The following is an 18,100-nucleotide window of genomic DNA, read 5'->3' as shown; positions in this document are numbered from 1 at the left end:
GTATGGGGAGCATGAGTGGGTGTCCGGTGTGCATTTTTTTAAGTCTTGGGTTGTATGTGCATGTGTGAGCCTGAGGGAGGGAGTGTGTGACTGTGTTTGTGTATGACTGTATATGTCAGGTGGGGCCTTTGACTTCTCCCCTCTCCTGGAACTTCTTTTGATGATATAGATCTTCGTCCCCCCTCCCCCTGCCACACCTGGTGTGAAGGGTTGTGTCTTGGTCTGCCTGAGTGTTCGTGGCAACCGGGTCGGGGGGTTTAAGATTTTGGCATCTGCCTGATAGATCCCGGTGGCTGCCTGGTGGGGTCTGGGTCTCTGGGCTCTGCTGGGTCCCCGGCGGGGGTGGTCGCCCTTGGGTACCGGGTCGCTGGGTCCCGGGCTCGGCCGGCTAGGGGGTGGGAGGCTGCGGGCGGGCCTGAGGGCTTGCCGCTGATGTCTCCCGGGACTCTGCCGGCTGCTGGTTGTGGCCCTCCGGGGCGATCCTCTGTGGCTCTCGAGGGGGGCGGGGGCCTTTCTGGTTGCAGTCTCCTTGGGGTTCCTGTGTTCTGGGGCAGCGCCTGAATCTCTGGGACTTGGAGCTCCCCCCGTCTCCTGCACATCTTTGGGGGGCGGATCTGTGGTCCCTCACACTCTCTGTTGGACGCTCCTATAGAGAAACCTTACATAAACAAGTGCGTGTACACACACAGGTGCTCACATGGTGCTCTCAAAATTATGGGCTTGGGCACGTTCAACACAGGTCTTAAGACTATGCTGGGCACTTCATGCACTGTGATTTATTATCATGTGACTGTTCAGTTAAACAATGTTGATTATATATTTCTTCATCAAGTTGACGCAGTGATAGCTTGATCTTGTTGTACTGTTGTTGTGTCCCTTTTTCTTTTTTTTTTTGTCTTTTTCTGCAGGTCTAGAAGCAGACTCTTGTTCATTATTGTTTATTTTTGTGGAACCCCCCCCCCCCTCTCTCTCTCCCCACCTTTTCTTTTCCTTTCTCTTTCACCTCTGTCTCCGTGTCTGGTCGGAATTAAAAGCATTCAAAAACAACAACAATAAAGTTTTAAGTATCAGGCGTGACATTAAAAGCAGACGCTTTGATGCTCCACCTGAGAGTAAATCTGTAAGGCTTGTTACCAGCATTCAGACATCAATTCTGCTTGCTTCACAGCCAGACAGGACACGGTAAAAAAAAAAAAAAAAAAAAAGAACTGCAGGCCTCACTTGCCTCAATTAAGGTCAGTGTTCACGACTCCACCATAAGAAAGAGACTGGGCAAAAATGGCCTGCATGGCAGATTTCCAAGACGCAAACCACTGTTAAGCAAAAAGAACATCAGGGCTCGTCTCAATTTTGCTAAGAAACATCTCAATGATGGCCAAGACTTTTGGGAAAACACCTTTTGGACTGATGAGACAAAAGTTGAACTTTTTGGAAGGCAAATGTCCCGTTCCATCTGGCGTAGAAGTAACACAGCATTTCAGACAAAGAACATCATACCAACAGTAAAATATGGTGGTGGTAGTGTGATGGTCTGGGGTTGTTTTGCTGCTTCAGGAACTGGAAGGCTTGCTGTGATAAATGGAACCATGAATTCTGCTGTCTACCAAAACATCCTGAAGGAGAACGTCCGGCCATCTGTTCGTCAACTAAAGCTGAAGCCATCTTGGGTGCTGCAGCAGGACAGTGACCCAAAACACACCAGCCAATCCACCTCTGAATGGCTGAAGAACAACAAAATGAAGACTCTGGAGTGGCCTAGTCAAAGCCCTGACCTGAATCCTATTGAGATGCTATGGCATGACCTTAAAAAGGCGGTTCATGCTAGAAACCCTCAAATAAAGCTGAATTACAACAATTCTGCAAAGATGAGTGGGCCAAAATTCCTCCAGAGCGCTGTAAAAGACTCGTAGCAAGTGATCGCAAACGCTTGATTGCAGTTATTGCTGCTAAGGGAGGCCCAGCCAGTTATTAGGTTCAGGGGGCAATTACTTTTTCACACAGGGCAATGTAGGTTTGGATTTTGTTCTCTTCCTAAATAATAAAAACCTTCATTTCAAAACTGCATTTTGTGTTTACTTGTGTTATCTTTGACTAATGGTTAAATGTGTTTGATGATCAGAAACATTTTGTGTGACAAACATGCAAAAGAATAAGAAATCAGGAAGGGGCAAATAGTTTTTCACACTACTGTAAAGATTTCGGGTGCAGAGGTTTTTTACAAGCAATATTTTTTCTCATCCTGTTCTGCGTTAATGGGATTTAGTGTTTTGTGCCAAATACAGTAAAAAAAAAGCTCTTATTATTGAGTTTGTTAGATAATGGCCAATTTAAAACAGTCTGCTAAAATTGATTGTACTAAAGTACTTTTTTTGCCAATTAACACCAATGTAATCCTGCAGGAAGAGAACAAACACAACAGACTCATAATCCACCTAAAACCAACAATAATCCCAGTAGAGCCACTTGAATATAAAAACCATTTTATCACGTGACAAGATGGAAATAAGACTCGAATCTCACAAACAAAAGGACTTTATTCTACCACTGACTGCAGCACCTCGGTGGTACAGACAGAAGATTTCACACCTTTGCTCCACCCAACACAAGAACAGAACAGGGAGTTTAACACATAAAAAAAGAATTGGTCAGTAAATTGAATCGTTTCTTATGTGGGACATTCCTCAGGCGTACAATGACGGTGTCGACTATCTGATGGAGCCGGACAGGGTAACAAACATCTTGTATGTTTCCGACTCTGGATCGAGGAGAATGGAGACGTTCATCCAGCTTTACTCCTTGGAAGCCATGTGGGCCATGAGGTCGCAGACGCGATTGCTGTAGCCGAACTCATTGTCGTACCTTATGACGGGAAATTTAAAAAGTTAGTGGGCATCAGTAGAAGTGTGTGAACATAAAGTAAACCCTCGTTGGTGGCGTACCATGAAACAAGCTTCACAAAGTGGTCGTTGAGGGCGATGCCAGCACCGGCGTCAAAGATGGAGGAGTGGCAGTCGCCGTTGAAGTCCGTGGAGACGACCTGCGGGGAGACAGGAAGTGCACCATGTGAGCAAGCAAACCTCTCAAGATTTACTAAAAAGTGACATAAGTGGGTGCACACCTGGTGATCGGTGTATCCCAGAATACCCTTCATGGGTCCTTCAGCAGCAGCTTTCACAACCTTCTTGATATCGTCGTACTTGGCCTGCACAAAGATAAGACTCGCTTTTGAAAGTCTGTTTGTACTTTGATAAATGCAATGTTTGTTTGGAAGCACACTCGTAAGAATAAAACACGTGGCTCATCACAAACAGAAGCTAATAACGTAATTCCTGTATATTTTACGGCTGCGTTAGTTGTGACCTACTGGTTTCTCCAAGCGGACGGTCAGATCCACCACTGACACGTTGGGGGTCGGGACACGGAAAGCCATACCAGTCAGCTTGCTGCAAATATTGTCAACATTAAAAGTTATTAAAATCAAAGCAGACCACTAAAATGTTTACAGTACAGCGATCTAAGCACTGACCCGTTGAGCTCAGGAATGACCTTGCCGACAGCCTTGGCGGCACCGGTGGAGGCGGGGATGATGTTCTGGCTGGCACCGCGTCCGTCCCTCCACAGCTTACCGGAGGGGCCGTCCACCGTCTTCTGGGTGGCGGTGATGGCGTGAACCGTGCTCTGAAGGATTAAAAAAATCAGGATTGAATAGAATTTAGCACGTTTAAAATGTCATTTCATTCAGGAGGACCAGTTCTCACCATCAGGCCCTCAACAATGCCAAAGTTGTCGTTGATGACTTTAGCCAGGGGAGCCAGGCAGTTGGTTGTGCAGGAGGCGTTGCTGTGGAGGAGAAAGTGTCACTATCCTCAGAATCCTAGAAGTGAACTTGATCCTTTTCACAAAGTTAAACATAAAAACGTAAGACTCACCTGACCACCTGGAGGGATTTGTCATACTTCTCGTGGTTGACACCCATGACGAACATGGGGGCATCAGCGCTGGGTGCAGAGATGATGACTCTCTTGGCACCTCCCTTCAAGTGAGCCTAAAAAATAAAAATAAATGTAATCTTTAGCTCATTAGAGCGTTTTTAAAGTGCATGTCTAGTGATGGTGCGGCAGGACTGTGCACGTACGGAGGCCTTCTCGATGGTGGTGAACACCCCAGTGGACTCCACCACGTACTCGGCTCCGGCCTCACCCCATTTGATGTTAGTCGGGTCCCTCCTTTAGAGAGAAATCACAACAAAGGTCAGCTTTCACCGTCTGGATTAACGGGCCGATCACTCAATCTGGACAGCAGGTGAACCGACTCGTGGAAGACACTGATTTTGTGTCCATCGATGACGAGCTTGTCTCCCTCAGCCTTGACTTCACCGCGGAAGCGCCCGTGAGTGGAGTCATACTGGAACATGTAGACCTAAACAGACAAGAGGGTGACACTCGTTAAAACGGACATGTAGGGGCAGAAATGAAACGTTTTGAAACTCTTTAATCTTTTAATCCTAATCCCAACTCCTGTGATGCTAACCATGTACTCCAGGTCGATGAAGGGGTCGTTGATGGCCACAATCTCCACCTTCTTGGAGGTGACAGCAGCACGGGTCACCAAACGACCGATACGGCCAAATCTGAAACAAGAGCAAGCTGTTGTTTCTTATTTTGGCCTCTAGATGGCGACAACACAACACGCGTCTACTCTCTGGTGCCTGAGGTTCATTAAAAAAAATCAAATAAAAATGAAATTCATCAAATCAAAGCTTGAAAGTCGTCTATGTAAATGCAGTTTGAGATATAATTGAAAATCAGAAAATCAAGTTTATTTCAAGAGGTTTGCCCTTTCAGGAGGGAATATACGGAACACCCTGGGGATAAGAGGAGAAAGGGCAGAGTTCAGGAGGAGGGGCAGAAGGAGGAAGGTTGCAGGACTCCTACTCTCCTTTCTGGTGACGAAAGTCAAAATCACAAATGTGGTAATCCTTGTGATGGCTGTGCAATGTTTGATCAATGGGCAGGGTTAATTTTTAACCAAGGGTCCAAAACTCTGATGCAGACACACCGTCAAACACTGCAGGGAGCAGGAAGGTTTGCACGTAGAAAAATACAATAATCTCAAACTGTGTGCTCTGTAAATGTGCTTTCAACCACAGAAAAATCGAAGCCGCTGCACACGTTATCGGCAAAGGGTCAAAGTTCAAAGATCAGGAAAAACATGAGGCGTTGGCTCAGGGTTCATAGTTTAGAGCACCTGTGCGTGTCTGCTGTTAGGACATTTGTGGCTCCAGCTGCTCCGCGGCGTCCAGACTAATCAAACACAAAAGATCTGCAGCTCACCTTCAGAGCAACAGAACAGGCTGAATGTTCAATAAAGGCGCTAAAAACCAAAGATGCTGCAGATTTATAAAAACTAACAACAAATTTCCACTTTTCTTTATTTTTTTATCTTGAACCCCATCTTTACTTAAATAAAGTTCTTTTTGTGAACCATTTCACAACTTCCACACACTTTCAGTCCAACTTTGCACAAATGACACATCTGGCACCAGAACTACACTCAGATAATGATGGTTGAAACAGTAAAGGAGCGTGGAGGCTGAGTTTTTAAAGTAAAACTGTGATAATGACATTTCCTTACCCATTGATTCCGACTTTCACCATTTTGCCTGGGTGGGTCTAGTCCTCTGGAAAAAGAAAGTTGGATACTGAATTAACCCACATTTACGACTCATGTTAGTGTTATTAGATACGAGGGTTTTGCTGCGTTCAGGTGAGCAAAATGCAGACTTCTGCAACAATAACTAACAAGATTAAACTTTTCCAGCTTTCGCGATTTAGCGTTAATCCCGCCGTCGTGTTCCTGAGCGGGTAAAGCTAGCTGACCACGCGGGTGTTTTTAATCACGATGCAGCCTGAGAGAAACAGTTTAGAAGGTTTTACCGTTTGTGAGACGACTCAGTCTGTCCTGGGACTCTGGATGTGAGTGGAGGAGAGCAAAGTCTAACCGTGAGATTTTATGATTGACCAGAGCACGAAGCCACGCCCCTCCCTCGTAGTCACAGATACCGGCTCCTCCCACTGTTTGAATGTCAAGGTCGTCCCTGCAGAGTAACTTCTGTAACTCTTCTTTATATCAAGCTCCTCTCCTCTCGTCTCAGTTCTGCTGCTGATTTTGATCGTGAAGTTTTAAATTTTTCATAATTTTTTTCCGACTTTAAGAGGTCTGGATTTAGATCCGAACGTCTTGGAGGCCTCACGTAGCGGAGTGAAAAAAGAGAGGGGTCCCCTGTTGACCTTCTCACTGAATGCAGACACATGGAGAGGGGATCAAATCTCTGTCTTACCACTGCTGACATTTAATGTCCAAAGACCATGACCCTTCGCTTAAACTGACTCTGCAGCAGCTATTCTTTCCCTGTCGCTCCATTCCGCCAGCAGAAGTCAAAAGTTGAAAATCAGTGGCTCAGTCTGACGTAGATGTGTGCAGAGGAGCGTGTCTGAGTCCATTTGTGCAGATGAATTGTGGCCATGTGAGGTTATTTGGAAAAAAGCTAAAAGAGTTTGCTGCAGCGGAGGTGTGAGCACGCTGGCAGAGGGGGTGTCACACTTCTGCTTCGAGATTAAATGCCTTCAACTTTTCTCCCCTGCACACAAAACACTACAAGGTCCGGCCGTTCAGCTGCTATTTCCAGAGCTATTTTGGACTCTCGTTCCTAGCAACATTGTTGACGTGAGAAAAGAAAGCACTCTCGAGGACATTATGAAATGTCAAACCTGAATCAAAAAGCCTGCCGGATTGTTTTTGGCTGACGCCGAGTTGAACGTTTTCCGGTGATTTTTGCAGCTTGTCTTCAGAGTTTACCTTCAATTGGAAAGGTTAAGAGCTTACATCTCTCTGCTCCAAAACCGGACCGCTACGGTGGGCTGTGGCAGCTGTCCAGTGGTCCCCGCATAGCTGAACTACCATAACCCTGGGTGCACTCATGCCAGGCCCAGGCGCTGCTTTGCAGCTTAAGGTCACCGAGGGGAATTAAAGGTCAGGCTAAGATTAGACTCACGGCAGCGGGCCAAGTTATCCTCTGCACTGTTAAGTGCTGCTTCACACAGATCACATGCAACATTTCAGGAAGAGGTGCAAGAACAGGAATTTTTTTTTACTTTTTCAACTTTTCTACAGAATAACTAAAATGTGCTTTTTGTGGTCTGTGCACAGCCGTGATTTCACGTAAAAGGTGCCTTCAGCTCTGATTAAACACGCAGCACAGAGTCCAGGTTGCAACACTTTAAAACAACAATCAGCTGTGCGCAGATTGTCTAGCAGTGCCATCTTGTGTCATGGCATAAAACTGCCCCATATGTAAACTCAAAGCGACTTCAGATTATAGAAAAATGGATCAAACTTTCCAAAACACTTTCTGAAATGTAAAAATACCTTCTAAAAACAGCAGTACCGATGGGATTACTTTGAATTTCTGGCAGGCCAGATCTAATTGTTGATGTTTGAGCAACTTTCAGTCATTTTTCCAAAGCCTCTAACCAAAATCATCTTACTTAAAGAGACAATGTGTAGTTTTAACCATTGATTTCTGGAAATATGCATCAAAAAGTTGTTAAATGAATGAAACGATGCCCAGTTGTTGTAAAATATTGGCGGCTTTGTAAATTGTAACCATTAAAATCAGGTCTAAAATTCATGGGAGCGGGTCTAAGTCTCTGGGCAACGCCATATTAGGTGCCATGTTTCCTTCTTTGGGAGTCCTTGAGGGCAAAATGCATTTAGTGATTTGTAACAAATGGTTACAAAATTTTTGTCATTCTTAAATGTTGTTTTACACATTTACCTCTTCACTTGTTGCCAGTGATGAAAGGATGAGCTTGTCATTTTGCTAAAGTTTGCACTCCCCGGGGCTTTTTGACCCTAATGGGCATCCGTTGGTAAGGTCTTACTCCAGCACAAAAATACTGCTTGCTTGCAACGATTTAAGTATCTACTGCCCCCTATCGCCAGAAAAAATACACACTGTCACTTTAAGCTAAAGGTCAAGAAATGCAAAGACAAAACCTTGAAATTAAGGGTAGGACTCAAAAATAAATGTATAAAACCCAATCAACGACTTTGTGATTAGTTAATCTTGATTAATCCCATTTTAATTGTTCAAGACAATTTACACCTAAATGATTTTTAAAATAATGTTAATGAAGCACATATGGCATAAACCAGGGGTGCCCAATCCTGGTCCTAGAGGGCCAGTATCCAGCAGGTTTTATGGTTTCTCTGCTCCAACACACTTGATTCGGAGGTTGAATCACAAGTGCAGCAGCTCACGAAGCTCTGCAGAAGCCTGCTAATCACCCGCTGATTGAAATCAGGTGTGCTAAAGCAGAGTTCAAACTAAAACCTGCTCGATGCCGGCCCTCCAGGACCAGGACTGGACACCCCTGTCATACACACACTTTAATGAGGATGTGACAGTGTGAGCACCCTGTCACTGTGACCCGATTGATCATGCACCCTGGCTACTTGGCCATGGGGATGTCCCTTTGGCTGACTGGTTAGCGCGCGTGTTACCCGGAAGTCTGGGGATCGAATCCCGCCCAGGCCCTCGTTTCTCCACCTTGCCACAAGTATAATTCTGTAACCACAAGGTCTATTTGATTACTTTTGTCTCAATATAAACCATTATGGGATTTGTTGTGTAAATGTAAGTATATGTGTTATTAATTAAGTGTAAATAGACATGGAACATTGTATATGTTGTGTACCAAACTGAACACTAGGTGGTAGCAGAGCACTGCTAATACACATTAGTGTAGTGTAGAGTTCAGGGGGAGTTCTGCTGAGGGTTACAAGATGAATGTCCCTCCTGCTGTAATAGAGTTCATATGCCTGCCTGCTTTCTACCAACTAGAAAACATAACAGAAAAAAATGCAGATTTTTTTCCTTTATTTTCTTTGTGAGCGATTAGTCATGATTAATTTATTTGTAGCTTTGGTTGAGTTTGGAGCACGGAAAAACAGTTTAAATGGTCTTGTTAGAGGTGCAGCTTGATGATATTTATTGGTATATAGGGCATACATTGTGATGCTAAACTTTGAATGTGTTTTTTTTTCTAATTAAAAGTAATCAATGCATTACCCCCCACTGTCCTAATGGGTGTGACCGCGCGAGGAAAGTTGACCATTGAGCAGGATTGATGGTTTATCCTTGGGGTCCACGTGGACCGCAAGGGATAAACCATCAATCCTGCTTGGTCAGCTTGCTTCTCACACCAAACCTTCTGTCAGGAATCTTGGCGTGACCTTTGACCCAGCTCTCACCCTGGATTCTCATGTCAGTTCTCTTGTTCGCTCTTCCTTCTTCCATCTCAGGAACATTGCTAAGCTGAGTCCCATTCTGTCCCGCTCTGAACTTGAGACAGTTCTCCACACCTTCATCTCCTCACGCTTAGACTACTGTAACTCTCTTTTCACGTGTCTGAGCAGAACCTCCCTGAACCGTCTACAGGTGGTTCAGAATGCCTGTGCTCGGCTTCTGACCAAGTCCTCCAAACACACCCACATCACCCCGCTACTCCTCCAGCTTCACTGGCTGCCAGTCAACTTCAGGGTTCATTTCAAGATCCTGGTTCTGGTCTATAGGGCCTTACATGGACAAGCACCATCTTACATTGGTGATCTTCTCAGTCCCTACACCCCCAGCAGGTCCCTGAGGTCCAGTGACCAAAGCCTACTGGTTGTGCAGCACCAGGCTAAAGACCAAAGGTGACAGATCATTTGCTGCTGTGGCCCCCAGACTCTGGAACTCTCTCCCCCTGAGCCTGAGATCAGTGGACTCAGTGGTCTCCTTTAAAAAGCAGCTGAAGACACTTGTTCAAGCTGGCTTTTGTATGACCTTCTTCACCACTCTCTCTTTATTCTGCTCTCCCCACCTAGTCCACCTTCCTCAGGATCCACTGATTTCCCTCTTTCTTATTCACTCTCTTTCTTTTTTAACATTTTTTTAATCACAACTGTCTATTTTTTGCTCATTTTGAATATATTTTTAACCATTTTCTAAATTCTTTGTTATATTTTTACAGTTTTTGTTTTTGTGAAGCGCCTCGTGATTTTTCTCTTGAGAGGCGCTTTAGAAATAATATTTTCTTCTTCTTCTTCTTCTTAAAAATGTGATCTGAAACCTGACATGTGCAGCCATACACTCATTTGTTTTCATTTATCCAGATACATTACATACAACTAATCATGCATGTCCCTGTAGGTTCCTTTTCTAGAAAAGTACTGCGTGGCTGTGATTTTTTGCAACGTGTTTAGTAAAAACAGTCAGTCAGTTATTAGAGCTCCATCTGCCTGAGCTCATTCTGTTCTTATTTCAGGGATTATAAGATGAAAAGTTGCTGTATTTGACTAAAAGTTTAGCTGATTGCCTAAAAAATAGGGGGAAAATAGGCTCCAACTTTTAGGAATAAAAAGGGGGTGTTTGATTTTTTTGAGCCAGGCAACAGGGCCAGAAACGTGAGCTGTGACTAAATAAACTTCTGTTTTTCTCAAGAGGATGCAAAATGCCAGATAATAGACAAAAAATTATCAAAATTCCTTAATTATAAATGACCTGTATTTGATATAGCGCCTTCTAGAGTCATTGAACCCCCCAAGGGATTTTACAACACAGTCATTCATCCATTTACACACACGTTCACACCCTGGTGGTGATGAGCTACATTGTGGCCACAGCTGCCCTGGGGCTCACTGACACAGGCGCCGCTGGTCCCTCCGAGCACCACCAGCTGACAAGGTGGAATAAGTGTCTTGCCCAAGGACACAACAGTGACAGACTGAGCGGGGCTCTAACCTGCAACCTTCCAACTACTGGGTGAGCACTTAACTCCTGTGCCACCATCGTCGTCCCATAGTTATAGTTCTCTGGTCAATTCAAAACACGTCTATGAAGTTCTCACATAAAACAATTTTAGCTGGTTGAATCATGACATTTTTAGTACCTTCCAGAATTAGCTATTTCTGGGCTCTGTCAGATTAAAGTAACACTAAATAGTTTTTTAAACTTCAAGCTAGACCTTTAGCATTGATCTCAGTGATTGTTGAGTTAGAAACTTGTCGGTGTTGAAACCACAGATTGGATGACTCTCTGCCAGGGATTTGAAGAGGACATCAATGCCACGACTGGATGTGTCACTGACTATATAAACTTCTGTGTGGACAACATCATACCCACCAGAACAGTGAGATGCTTAGCTAATAACAAACCCTGGATCACCAGTGAACTGAAGAATCTGCTAAATGAGAAAAAAAGAGCCTTCAAGAAGGGAGACAGGGAATTATTGAAGAACCCTCCTCGCCTGTCCCCAGCTAATCAGACATCCCATCCTCCTCTGATCCAACATTTTACTGTCACACGCCAGCTCTTTTGTCCTCTAACACAGTCACGGACTCTTCTGGTTCTATAAATTTGTCTTCAACAAAGTCAGGAGATGCTGCTGCCCCAGTTACCTCCCCCTCCCACCTATCTGTCTCTAGAAGTCAGGTAAAGAGGCAGCTGGAGAGACTGAACAGGAATAAGGCTGCAGGTCCAGATGGTGTCAGCCCCAGGGTACTGAAGGCCTGTGCAGAGCAGCTCTGTGGGATTCTGCAGCACTTCTTCAACCTCAGCCTGGCCCAGGCGAAGGTTCCAGTCCTGTGGAAGACATCCTGCCTTGTTCCAGTTCCAAAGAAAACTCGCCCATCAGTCAATGACGACTACAGACCGGTTGCCCTGACATCCCACATCATAAAAGTCCTATCGCCATGGAGCTGGAGTTGAAGATGCCATCATCCAGTTGCTTCAACCAACCCACCATCATCTGGACAAAGCAGGCAGCACTGTCAGGGTCATGTTCTTTGATTTCTCCAGTGCATTTAACACAATCCAGCCTGATGTACTTTGCCAGAAACTCCAGAAGACACTGGTGAGGGCCTCAACTATCGCCTGGATTACAGACTACCTGACAAACAGACCACAGTTTGTGAGGCTGAAGAATTGCACATCAAACCAGGCGATCAGTAACATTGGAGCACCACAGGGGACTGTACTCTCACCATTCCTTTTCACCCTGTACACCTCAGACTTCCAGTACAAATCAGAGAGCTGTCATCTACAGAAATACTCAGATGACTCTGCAGTTGTTGGGTGTATCAGAGATGGACAGGAAGCTGAGTACAGAGAGCTGGTGGAGCGCTTTGTGGCATGGTGTGGAAACAATCATCTGACCTTGAACGTGAACAAAACAAAGGAGATTATTTTAGACTTCAGAAGAAACAGGGTGGAGTCAAACACTGTTTCCTTCATGGGAGAAGAAGTGGAGGTGGTTGAGGAATGCAAATACCGTGGAGTTCACCTGGACAACAGACTGGACTGGAGAAGGCGATGGACTAGAAATCCATTGGGGTCTCCCCGCGCAGGTTCGAATCCTGCCGACAACGTGTATTTTTTTAGTTGTGTTTTGTGCAAATTATACACAACACATTCTGGTTACCAACTATACAGTGCTAACCGGGAGGTTATAGGTCCTTCAGTGTCTGTAGCAAGATGTTGCAGATCTTCTACAAGTCTGTTGTTGAGAGTGTAATCTCTTCAGCCATCGTCTGTTGGGGTAGCAGCATCAGAAGCAGGGACCTGAAAAGGCTCAACAGCCTAATAAGAAAGGCTGGTTCTGTTCTGGGGACGACTGTGGAACCGCTGGAGGAGATAATGCAAAGAAGGATTCTCCAGAGAATCAAGAAAATGATGGACAACCCTGAGCATTCTCTTCACAAGACTGTCCGACAACAGAAGAGTGTCTTCAGTCAGAGGCTTCTTCAGTTTGGCTGCAACACTGACCGCTACTGGAGATCCTTCCTGCCAACAGCCATTGCAATCTACAATAACTCTTTGATGACTTGATTATTATTATTCTGAGCTACTACAGCAATCAATTTCCCTCTGGGATTAATAAAGTATTTTTGAATTGAATTGAAAAAGGATGCAAAAGGTGGGTTTTGCTTTTAAAAAACACACCATTTTAACCCTTTAAGTATTCATAATGTCAGAAGAAAGCACATTTTGTTGATGCAGTCTAGAATGTTTTACAGTAATTTATTTATCTAAATATACTTATTTTCATTCCTCAAAATCATAAGACAAGTCTACAATCCCAGGTGTAAATTTTCTTTAAATCCAGTCTTTGCTAACCCTGTCCATGTAGACTCACGTGACAAACATGAAATGGTTTGTTTTCCCCAACATCACCCCCTCCCCGGGGGATTTCTGCCACGCTGGCGCAGCAATGCGTGGTTTTGGCCACAGCAGCAGGTCCTCGCTGCAGATTAACGGGGGAAGGGGTTAACTTCTTCCAACTGCCAGAAGAACATTCAATAAATCATCAAGTTGTAAAGGATGTCATGAGGTTGCCAGGCTCCCATTTGAGGGAGAAATTGAGATGACAGGTGTCAATAGAGGGTGAACCATGTGGGATTTGAGAGTGGGCAAGAATTGAATTTCTATGAGCAACAACCAGAACATCACAAATGTCAAATCCATTTATTCATGCAAATCATAAGTGAACATAAAAATAAACTGCAGGGATTACAGGTGCTACAGCCTTCACGGATGCTTTTACAGAGAAATCCCAAACACCTCTACGGTCACGGCACACGGGATGATTATGGGAACAGATTAAACATCCTACTATTGTGTTTGGAGTGAAGTGTGAAGAATCTAATCTACGCTGGCCGAAACCACAACACCAAACTATAGAGGAACAACACGGAAACATCTTTCTGTGGGTGAAGTGAGGTTTTCTTTAACTCAGACATCATCAGTCTCTCCACTAACAGCCAAGTCCACTCATGGACCCGATCCGATCCAGTTTCAAGCCAAAGCATCCTCTGTTCCACCCCCTCCGAGAGCGTTCCGGCTCCGCTCTCCTCTGATTGGCCAGAGCCCCCTTCAGCAGCCAGAGCCAGGGGTTCTCGGGCTGCGTCTGCACGTCCCCCCATTTGGGGTTCTCAGCCCCTTTGACCCCAGAGACCGTGGACTGCTCCTCCGTCGTCCCGCTGTTCAACAGGTTCTCCAGGTCATCCAGAGTCAGAAGGTCGTTGTAGCGCTCCAGGAACTACAGTAAACAGATCAAGTGTAATTGTTAGAGTGTACAAGAAGGGTAATTCAATTTCATCAGCCTGCGCTATCCGGTCACCCCCTCCTCCCTTAGGTACCTGCGCAGCATCGGGAGAAGGATGCAGAGCACGAGCCTCGGAGATCTCAAAGGGAGTCAGGAGGAGCAGAGCGGCACAAAGCAGCACAGGACGCAGCATGGCAGCGAGGATGTGGAGCAGCAGGAAAACTGGGAACACGGCAGCTGCAGATTCCAAAACTAATCACACGTTTACAGGGAATGATTTTTACTTTCAAACAAAAGTAGACCCCCCCCCCCCCCAAAAAAAAAAAAAACGAGAAAACAGGTCTCTGGAAGCCCGATCTGAGTCGAGTAATCTAACAGGTCACGCAGCTGAAGACGGCAGCTGGATCAACACTGAACTGTTTGTCAGGAAAACAGGAACATTTTTAAACTAGTTTCATTCAGTAAGTTTCAATGCAGATATAGAAAATTCCTCTATGTAGTTTAGACGTGCTTTAAATAACTCAATTATAATGAAGCCGAATTAGGAAAGAAAACCCACTTTAAGTGTTTTTATAATGAAATGCACGGGATAAAAAGAGGCAATTCCAACCATTTAAGTGAAAACCAGTCACTAGAAAAGAAAAGCTCACCCGTCTTTTCCAAGCTCAGGTTGTCTTCTGCTCTCACAGATTCTTCTCCATCTCTCCGATTCCTCACTTGTCGGCACCTGCTGGGAGCGTCGGCTTCTCTCTAGGCTGGCTCCTCCTCCTCACTTTCGCTCGTGATGGAACTGGGAGGATGATGATGGTTGTCCTCTCCCTGTGTCCGTGGTGGAGGCTGAGTGTTGGGGTACCTTCTGGGATGCTGCAGGGGTTTTGTAGAGCCAGCCCCCCCCCCCCCCCCTCCACCATCTTCCTCCTCCTCATCCCATTTTCTTTAGAGTGATGTCATAGCCTTAGAGACCGATTGTCATTGCCAAGGTGACTCCGTGTGTGGTGAGCACTCTGCAAACCAACATTTGCTGCTCAAGCCAAGGTCAGAGGTCAACGAGGACAAGATCAGTGACATGTTTACACGTTTCAACCACAACAACCAGAATCATACATTTCCCACATGGGAACCACGCTCGAAGCTAGTTAGCCTCGTTTTTGTTTCTCCCCGTTTGTCTTTGTGGTTTTTCCCATCATGCGCCGACCTCCCTGCTCTGCTGGGTAAGTTACAGTCTGTCAGTGCCATCTGCTCCTCATACACCCCCCACTGTCAACTTACAACAAGCAGGAGCTGCGTGGTCCAACACACTGGCCTTAAAGTTCAAAAACCTCCAATTTACACTTAAAAAATAAAATTAAATCAGTAATCAACCTGCAGAATTCCTTCTGAAGAGGAAGCCAACTCAAACCATCCTCGAATAAATATACATCGAGTGTCTTTACATAACATCAGTCACACAGAAAACTCACCCTCTCATCGTTTTGGAGAGGACAACATGTGGGAGTGGGCGTAGAAAAGAAAAAAAAAAAAGGGGGGGGGGATTAGTGGGGAGGGGAGGTGGTGATGGTTCGGAGTGGTTGAACTACTGTGTGTGATGTCAGTGGAGCGCTGGAGGAAAAGTAGGCAGCAGAGAGTAGGAGGAAGGAAGAAACAGCAGGCAGAGAGCGCAGGGACATCTACAAAAGAGATTGATTACAGGAGAACAGAGACGACCAGCTAGGCAACGGATAATCTATCAGGAAAATAAATAAATAACACACAGCTGTGAGTCTCCTCTGGAAAAGACAGAACTGTGATAGAAAGGAAAAATAAAAAGCGAGTGGATGTGAAGTAGGGCAGTAATCCTGTCCGAGCAAGCTGTGGCGGCCCTGTCCAAACACCAAACACAAGCCGGCCTTCAACCAGCCTGTAATGTTTACATGATGACCCAGCAGAGACACATCTGCCGGGCGTTCTTCAGCATGAAGGAAGAGACAAAACCTCTAATTAAGACCAGTTTATTAACATGGCTTTAAAGCGGATTCGTAAAATACAACTCGGGTCTTGTGCTAGACACCAAAATGGGTTTAAAAATATACAAAAGATTAAAAATAATAAAAATACTTGACAAAAGTTTAAAAGAGACAAAAAAATAAAAATAAACTTAGTTTCTGAGGCGAGTCCGTCGAGATGAGCGTGAGATCGGTGTCAACACTTTAGGAGTCTCGCTCTCCGCCATGACCGCATCTAAAAGGACCAAGAAAAATAAAACAAATCTTACTGACAAGTGGTCAGGAACAAGATTATTCTGACAGAATCTCCAATTTATTCTAGAGGATTCATTTTAAAATAGGATTTGCGAGTTAAATGTGTATGATATCACAATGACATGTGATCAAATGTGGGTACTGCAGCTAGTTGCTAGCTACGGGTCAGCACCAGAAAATTCTAGAAAACAAAGTTTATAAGCAGATTAACTGTAATAATGAGTCATTTGTAATTGAAAAAGTAGCTTGATATTTTTAGAGCCGATTGCTTCCAATTCATCGTTAGCCCATAGCCTTGTTAACCTGATATTAGCGTAAAACAAAAAGATGCCGTAGCTTCTTAGGGTACAAGGAGTAACTTCAGTGTCGCTCCCGTTACACGATTAAGATTTTTACAGAACACTGCTGCATTTTGCCAGCCGGTGAAGAATTACAAATGCCGGTGCAGCAGCGTTAGCTCGGCACAGACTCTACAACCCCGTCGGCTCACAGATTATCAACAAAGACTATGTCCCTCTTTAGACTTTTAGGGAGGAGGAAAAACTGGCAACCTCCCAGCCGGCTGAGAAGGAAATCCATTTCAATGTAACGTTCCTTCCAACATGACTGTTAGATAGTTCTGGGATTATTTAAATTCTTACATATTGTACCTTTAAAGCCCCATTTTTAAAGTAACTTGTGCACTTTTTTGTTTTGTTTCCAGCCTTTTCCATTGATTTTTTTTTTTTACACATTAGGACTAATTTGGCTGCCATACATTCTGGTTAACTGGTAACATTCAACAAAAACTAAATGTGCACCATTTGCAAAATAAAAATAATTACTAAATAACAGAAGAAAAGTTCTTTTCGAACAGACGTCATTTTAAAAGTATTGAAGAATCGCTGAAACGTCACATAAACCTTTAAAACCCTTTTGTTAAAGTTAGCCGTGTTTGATGTTCCAGCTGAGGTGTTTTCCGTCAAATCCATCTACAGGTCCAGGATTAGTGCCGCGGTCATGCTCCGCTCACTTTATCAGAACTCAGGTAAAAAATAATAAAAATCCATCCATTTTCAGCCGCTTCTATCTGGAGTCAGGTCGCAGGGGCTGAGAGGTCCAGATTCCCCTCTCCCCAGTCACTTGGCCCAGCTCCTCCAAGGAAATCCCAAGGCGTTCCCATGCCAGCTGAGAGACATAGTCTCTCCAGCGCTTCCTGGGTCTTCCTTTAGGTCTCCTTCCGGTTGGACATGCCTGGAAAAACCTCACCAGGGAGGCATCCTAACCAGACGCCCGAGCCACCTCAACTGGCTCCTCTCGATGTGGAGGAGCAGCAGGTCTACTCCGAGCCCCTCCCGGATGACTGAGCTTCTGAACCTCTCTCTAAGGGAGAGCCCAGCCACCCTGTGGAGAAAGCTCATTCCGGCCGCTTGTATCCACGTTCTCGTTTCGCCTTCTGGCTCAGCTCCCTCTTCACTACAACAGATCCGTACAACGCCCGCATCGCTGCAGACGCAGCACCAAGCTGCCTGTCGATCTCCTGCTCCATCTTTCCCTCACTCGTGAACAAGACAGGACCTCGTCCCTGACCCGAGAAGGCGTTCTACCCTTTTCCGATTCCAAAAATATTAATCTAAAATTCTCTTTGAATCCCAAGACTGGCCTAAATAATCAGATTTACTGATCTGAGAATTTGTTTCAAAGTAATAAAACACTTTACACGCTTTAACATCACCT

At 44.9% G+C, this 18,100-nt stretch overlaps 3 protein-coding genes across 5 annotated transcripts in view; all 3 read right to left on the bottom strand.

Moving 5' to 3' along the window:
• Positions 1-2,516: 2,516 nt before the first annotated feature.
• Positions 2,517-6,168, bottom strand: gapdh (glyceraldehyde-3-phosphate dehydrogenase). The gene is made up of 12 exons (XM_015950201.3): positions 5,937-6,168; positions 5,635-5,680; positions 4,531-4,630; positions 4,313-4,419; positions 4,136-4,226; positions 3,930-4,045; positions 3,759-3,840; positions 3,527-3,678; positions 3,365-3,443; positions 3,119-3,202; positions 2,940-3,037; positions 2,517-2,859 (listed from the first exon to the last, which is right to left on the bottom strand). The coding sequence occupies exons 2-12, from the start codon at positions 5,655-5,657 to the stop codon at positions 2,790-2,792; spliced, it is 1,002 nt and encodes a 333-aa protein (XP_015805687.1). The 5' UTR covers positions 5,658-5,680; positions 5,937-6,168; the 3' UTR covers positions 2,517-2,789.
• A 7,382-nt stretch (positions 6,169-13,550) lies between these two features.
• On the bottom strand, positions 13,551-15,020 carry nppcl (natriuretic peptide C-like). Of its 2 annotated transcripts, none has more exons than XM_015950200.3 (3): positions 14,798-15,020; positions 14,242-14,384; positions 13,551-14,141 (listed from the first exon to the last, which is right to left on the bottom strand). In XM_015950200.3, the coding sequence occupies exons 2-3, from the start codon at positions 14,338-14,340 to the stop codon at positions 13,857-13,859; spliced, it is 384 nt and encodes a 127-aa protein (XP_015805686.3). In that variant the 5' UTR covers positions 14,341-14,384; positions 14,798-15,020; the 3' UTR covers positions 13,551-13,856. The 2 variants fall into 2 exon arrangements, with proteins under 2 accessions (XP_015805686.3, XP_015805685.3); XM_015950199.3 differs by having other exon boundaries at positions 14,242-14,399; positions 14,798-15,019.
• Positions 15,021-16,119: 1,099 nt separating this feature from the next.
• Positions 16,120-18,100, bottom strand: part of ncapd2 (non-SMC condensin I complex, subunit D2) — a 31,872-nt gene continuing 29,891 nt past the window's right edge. For both annotated transcript variants that reach the window (XM_015950197.3, XM_015950198.3), the window contains exon 32: positions 16,120-16,364. In XM_015950197.3, coding sequence (XP_015805683.3) covers positions 16,282-16,364 — 83 coding nt within the window. In that variant the 3' untranslated portion in view covers positions 16,120-16,281. The remainder of the gene's footprint in view (positions 16,365-18,100) is intronic.

Source organism: Nothobranchius furzeri, chromosome 5 (genome assembly GCF_043380555.1).
Source record: "Nothobranchius furzeri strain GRZ-AD chromosome 5, NfurGRZ-RIMD1, whole genome shotgun sequence".
Classification (NCBI taxonomy): Eukaryota; Metazoa; Chordata; class Actinopteri; order Cyprinodontiformes; family Nothobranchiidae; genus Nothobranchius; species Nothobranchius furzeri.
The sequence above is the reverse complement of the archived record's forward strand: the minus strand, read 5'-3'. Positions and strand labels throughout refer to the sequence as shown.

Bases quoted from the DNA above. Each gene is read 5' to 3' on its own strand.
- gapdh (XM_015950201.3), bottom strand. From the start codon at position 5,657: ATGGTGAAAGTCGGAATCAATGG. The intron at 4,046-4,135 runs GTACGTGCACAG...TTTATTTTTTAG, and splicing joins CCACCATCGAGAAGGCCTCC to GCTCACTTGAAGGGAGGTGC. The intron at 3,679-3,758 runs GTGAGAACTGGT...TTAATCCTTCAG, and splicing joins GCATTGTTGAGGGCCTGATG to AGCACGGTTCACGCCATCAC.
- nppcl (XM_015950200.3), bottom strand. From the start codon at position 14,340: ATGCTGCGTCCTGTGCTGCTTTGTGCCGCTCTGCTCCTCCTGACTCCC. The intron at 14,142-14,241 runs GTACCTAAGGGA...TGTTTACTGTAG, and splicing joins CTTCTCCCGATGCTGCGCAG to TTCCTGGAGCGCTACAACGA.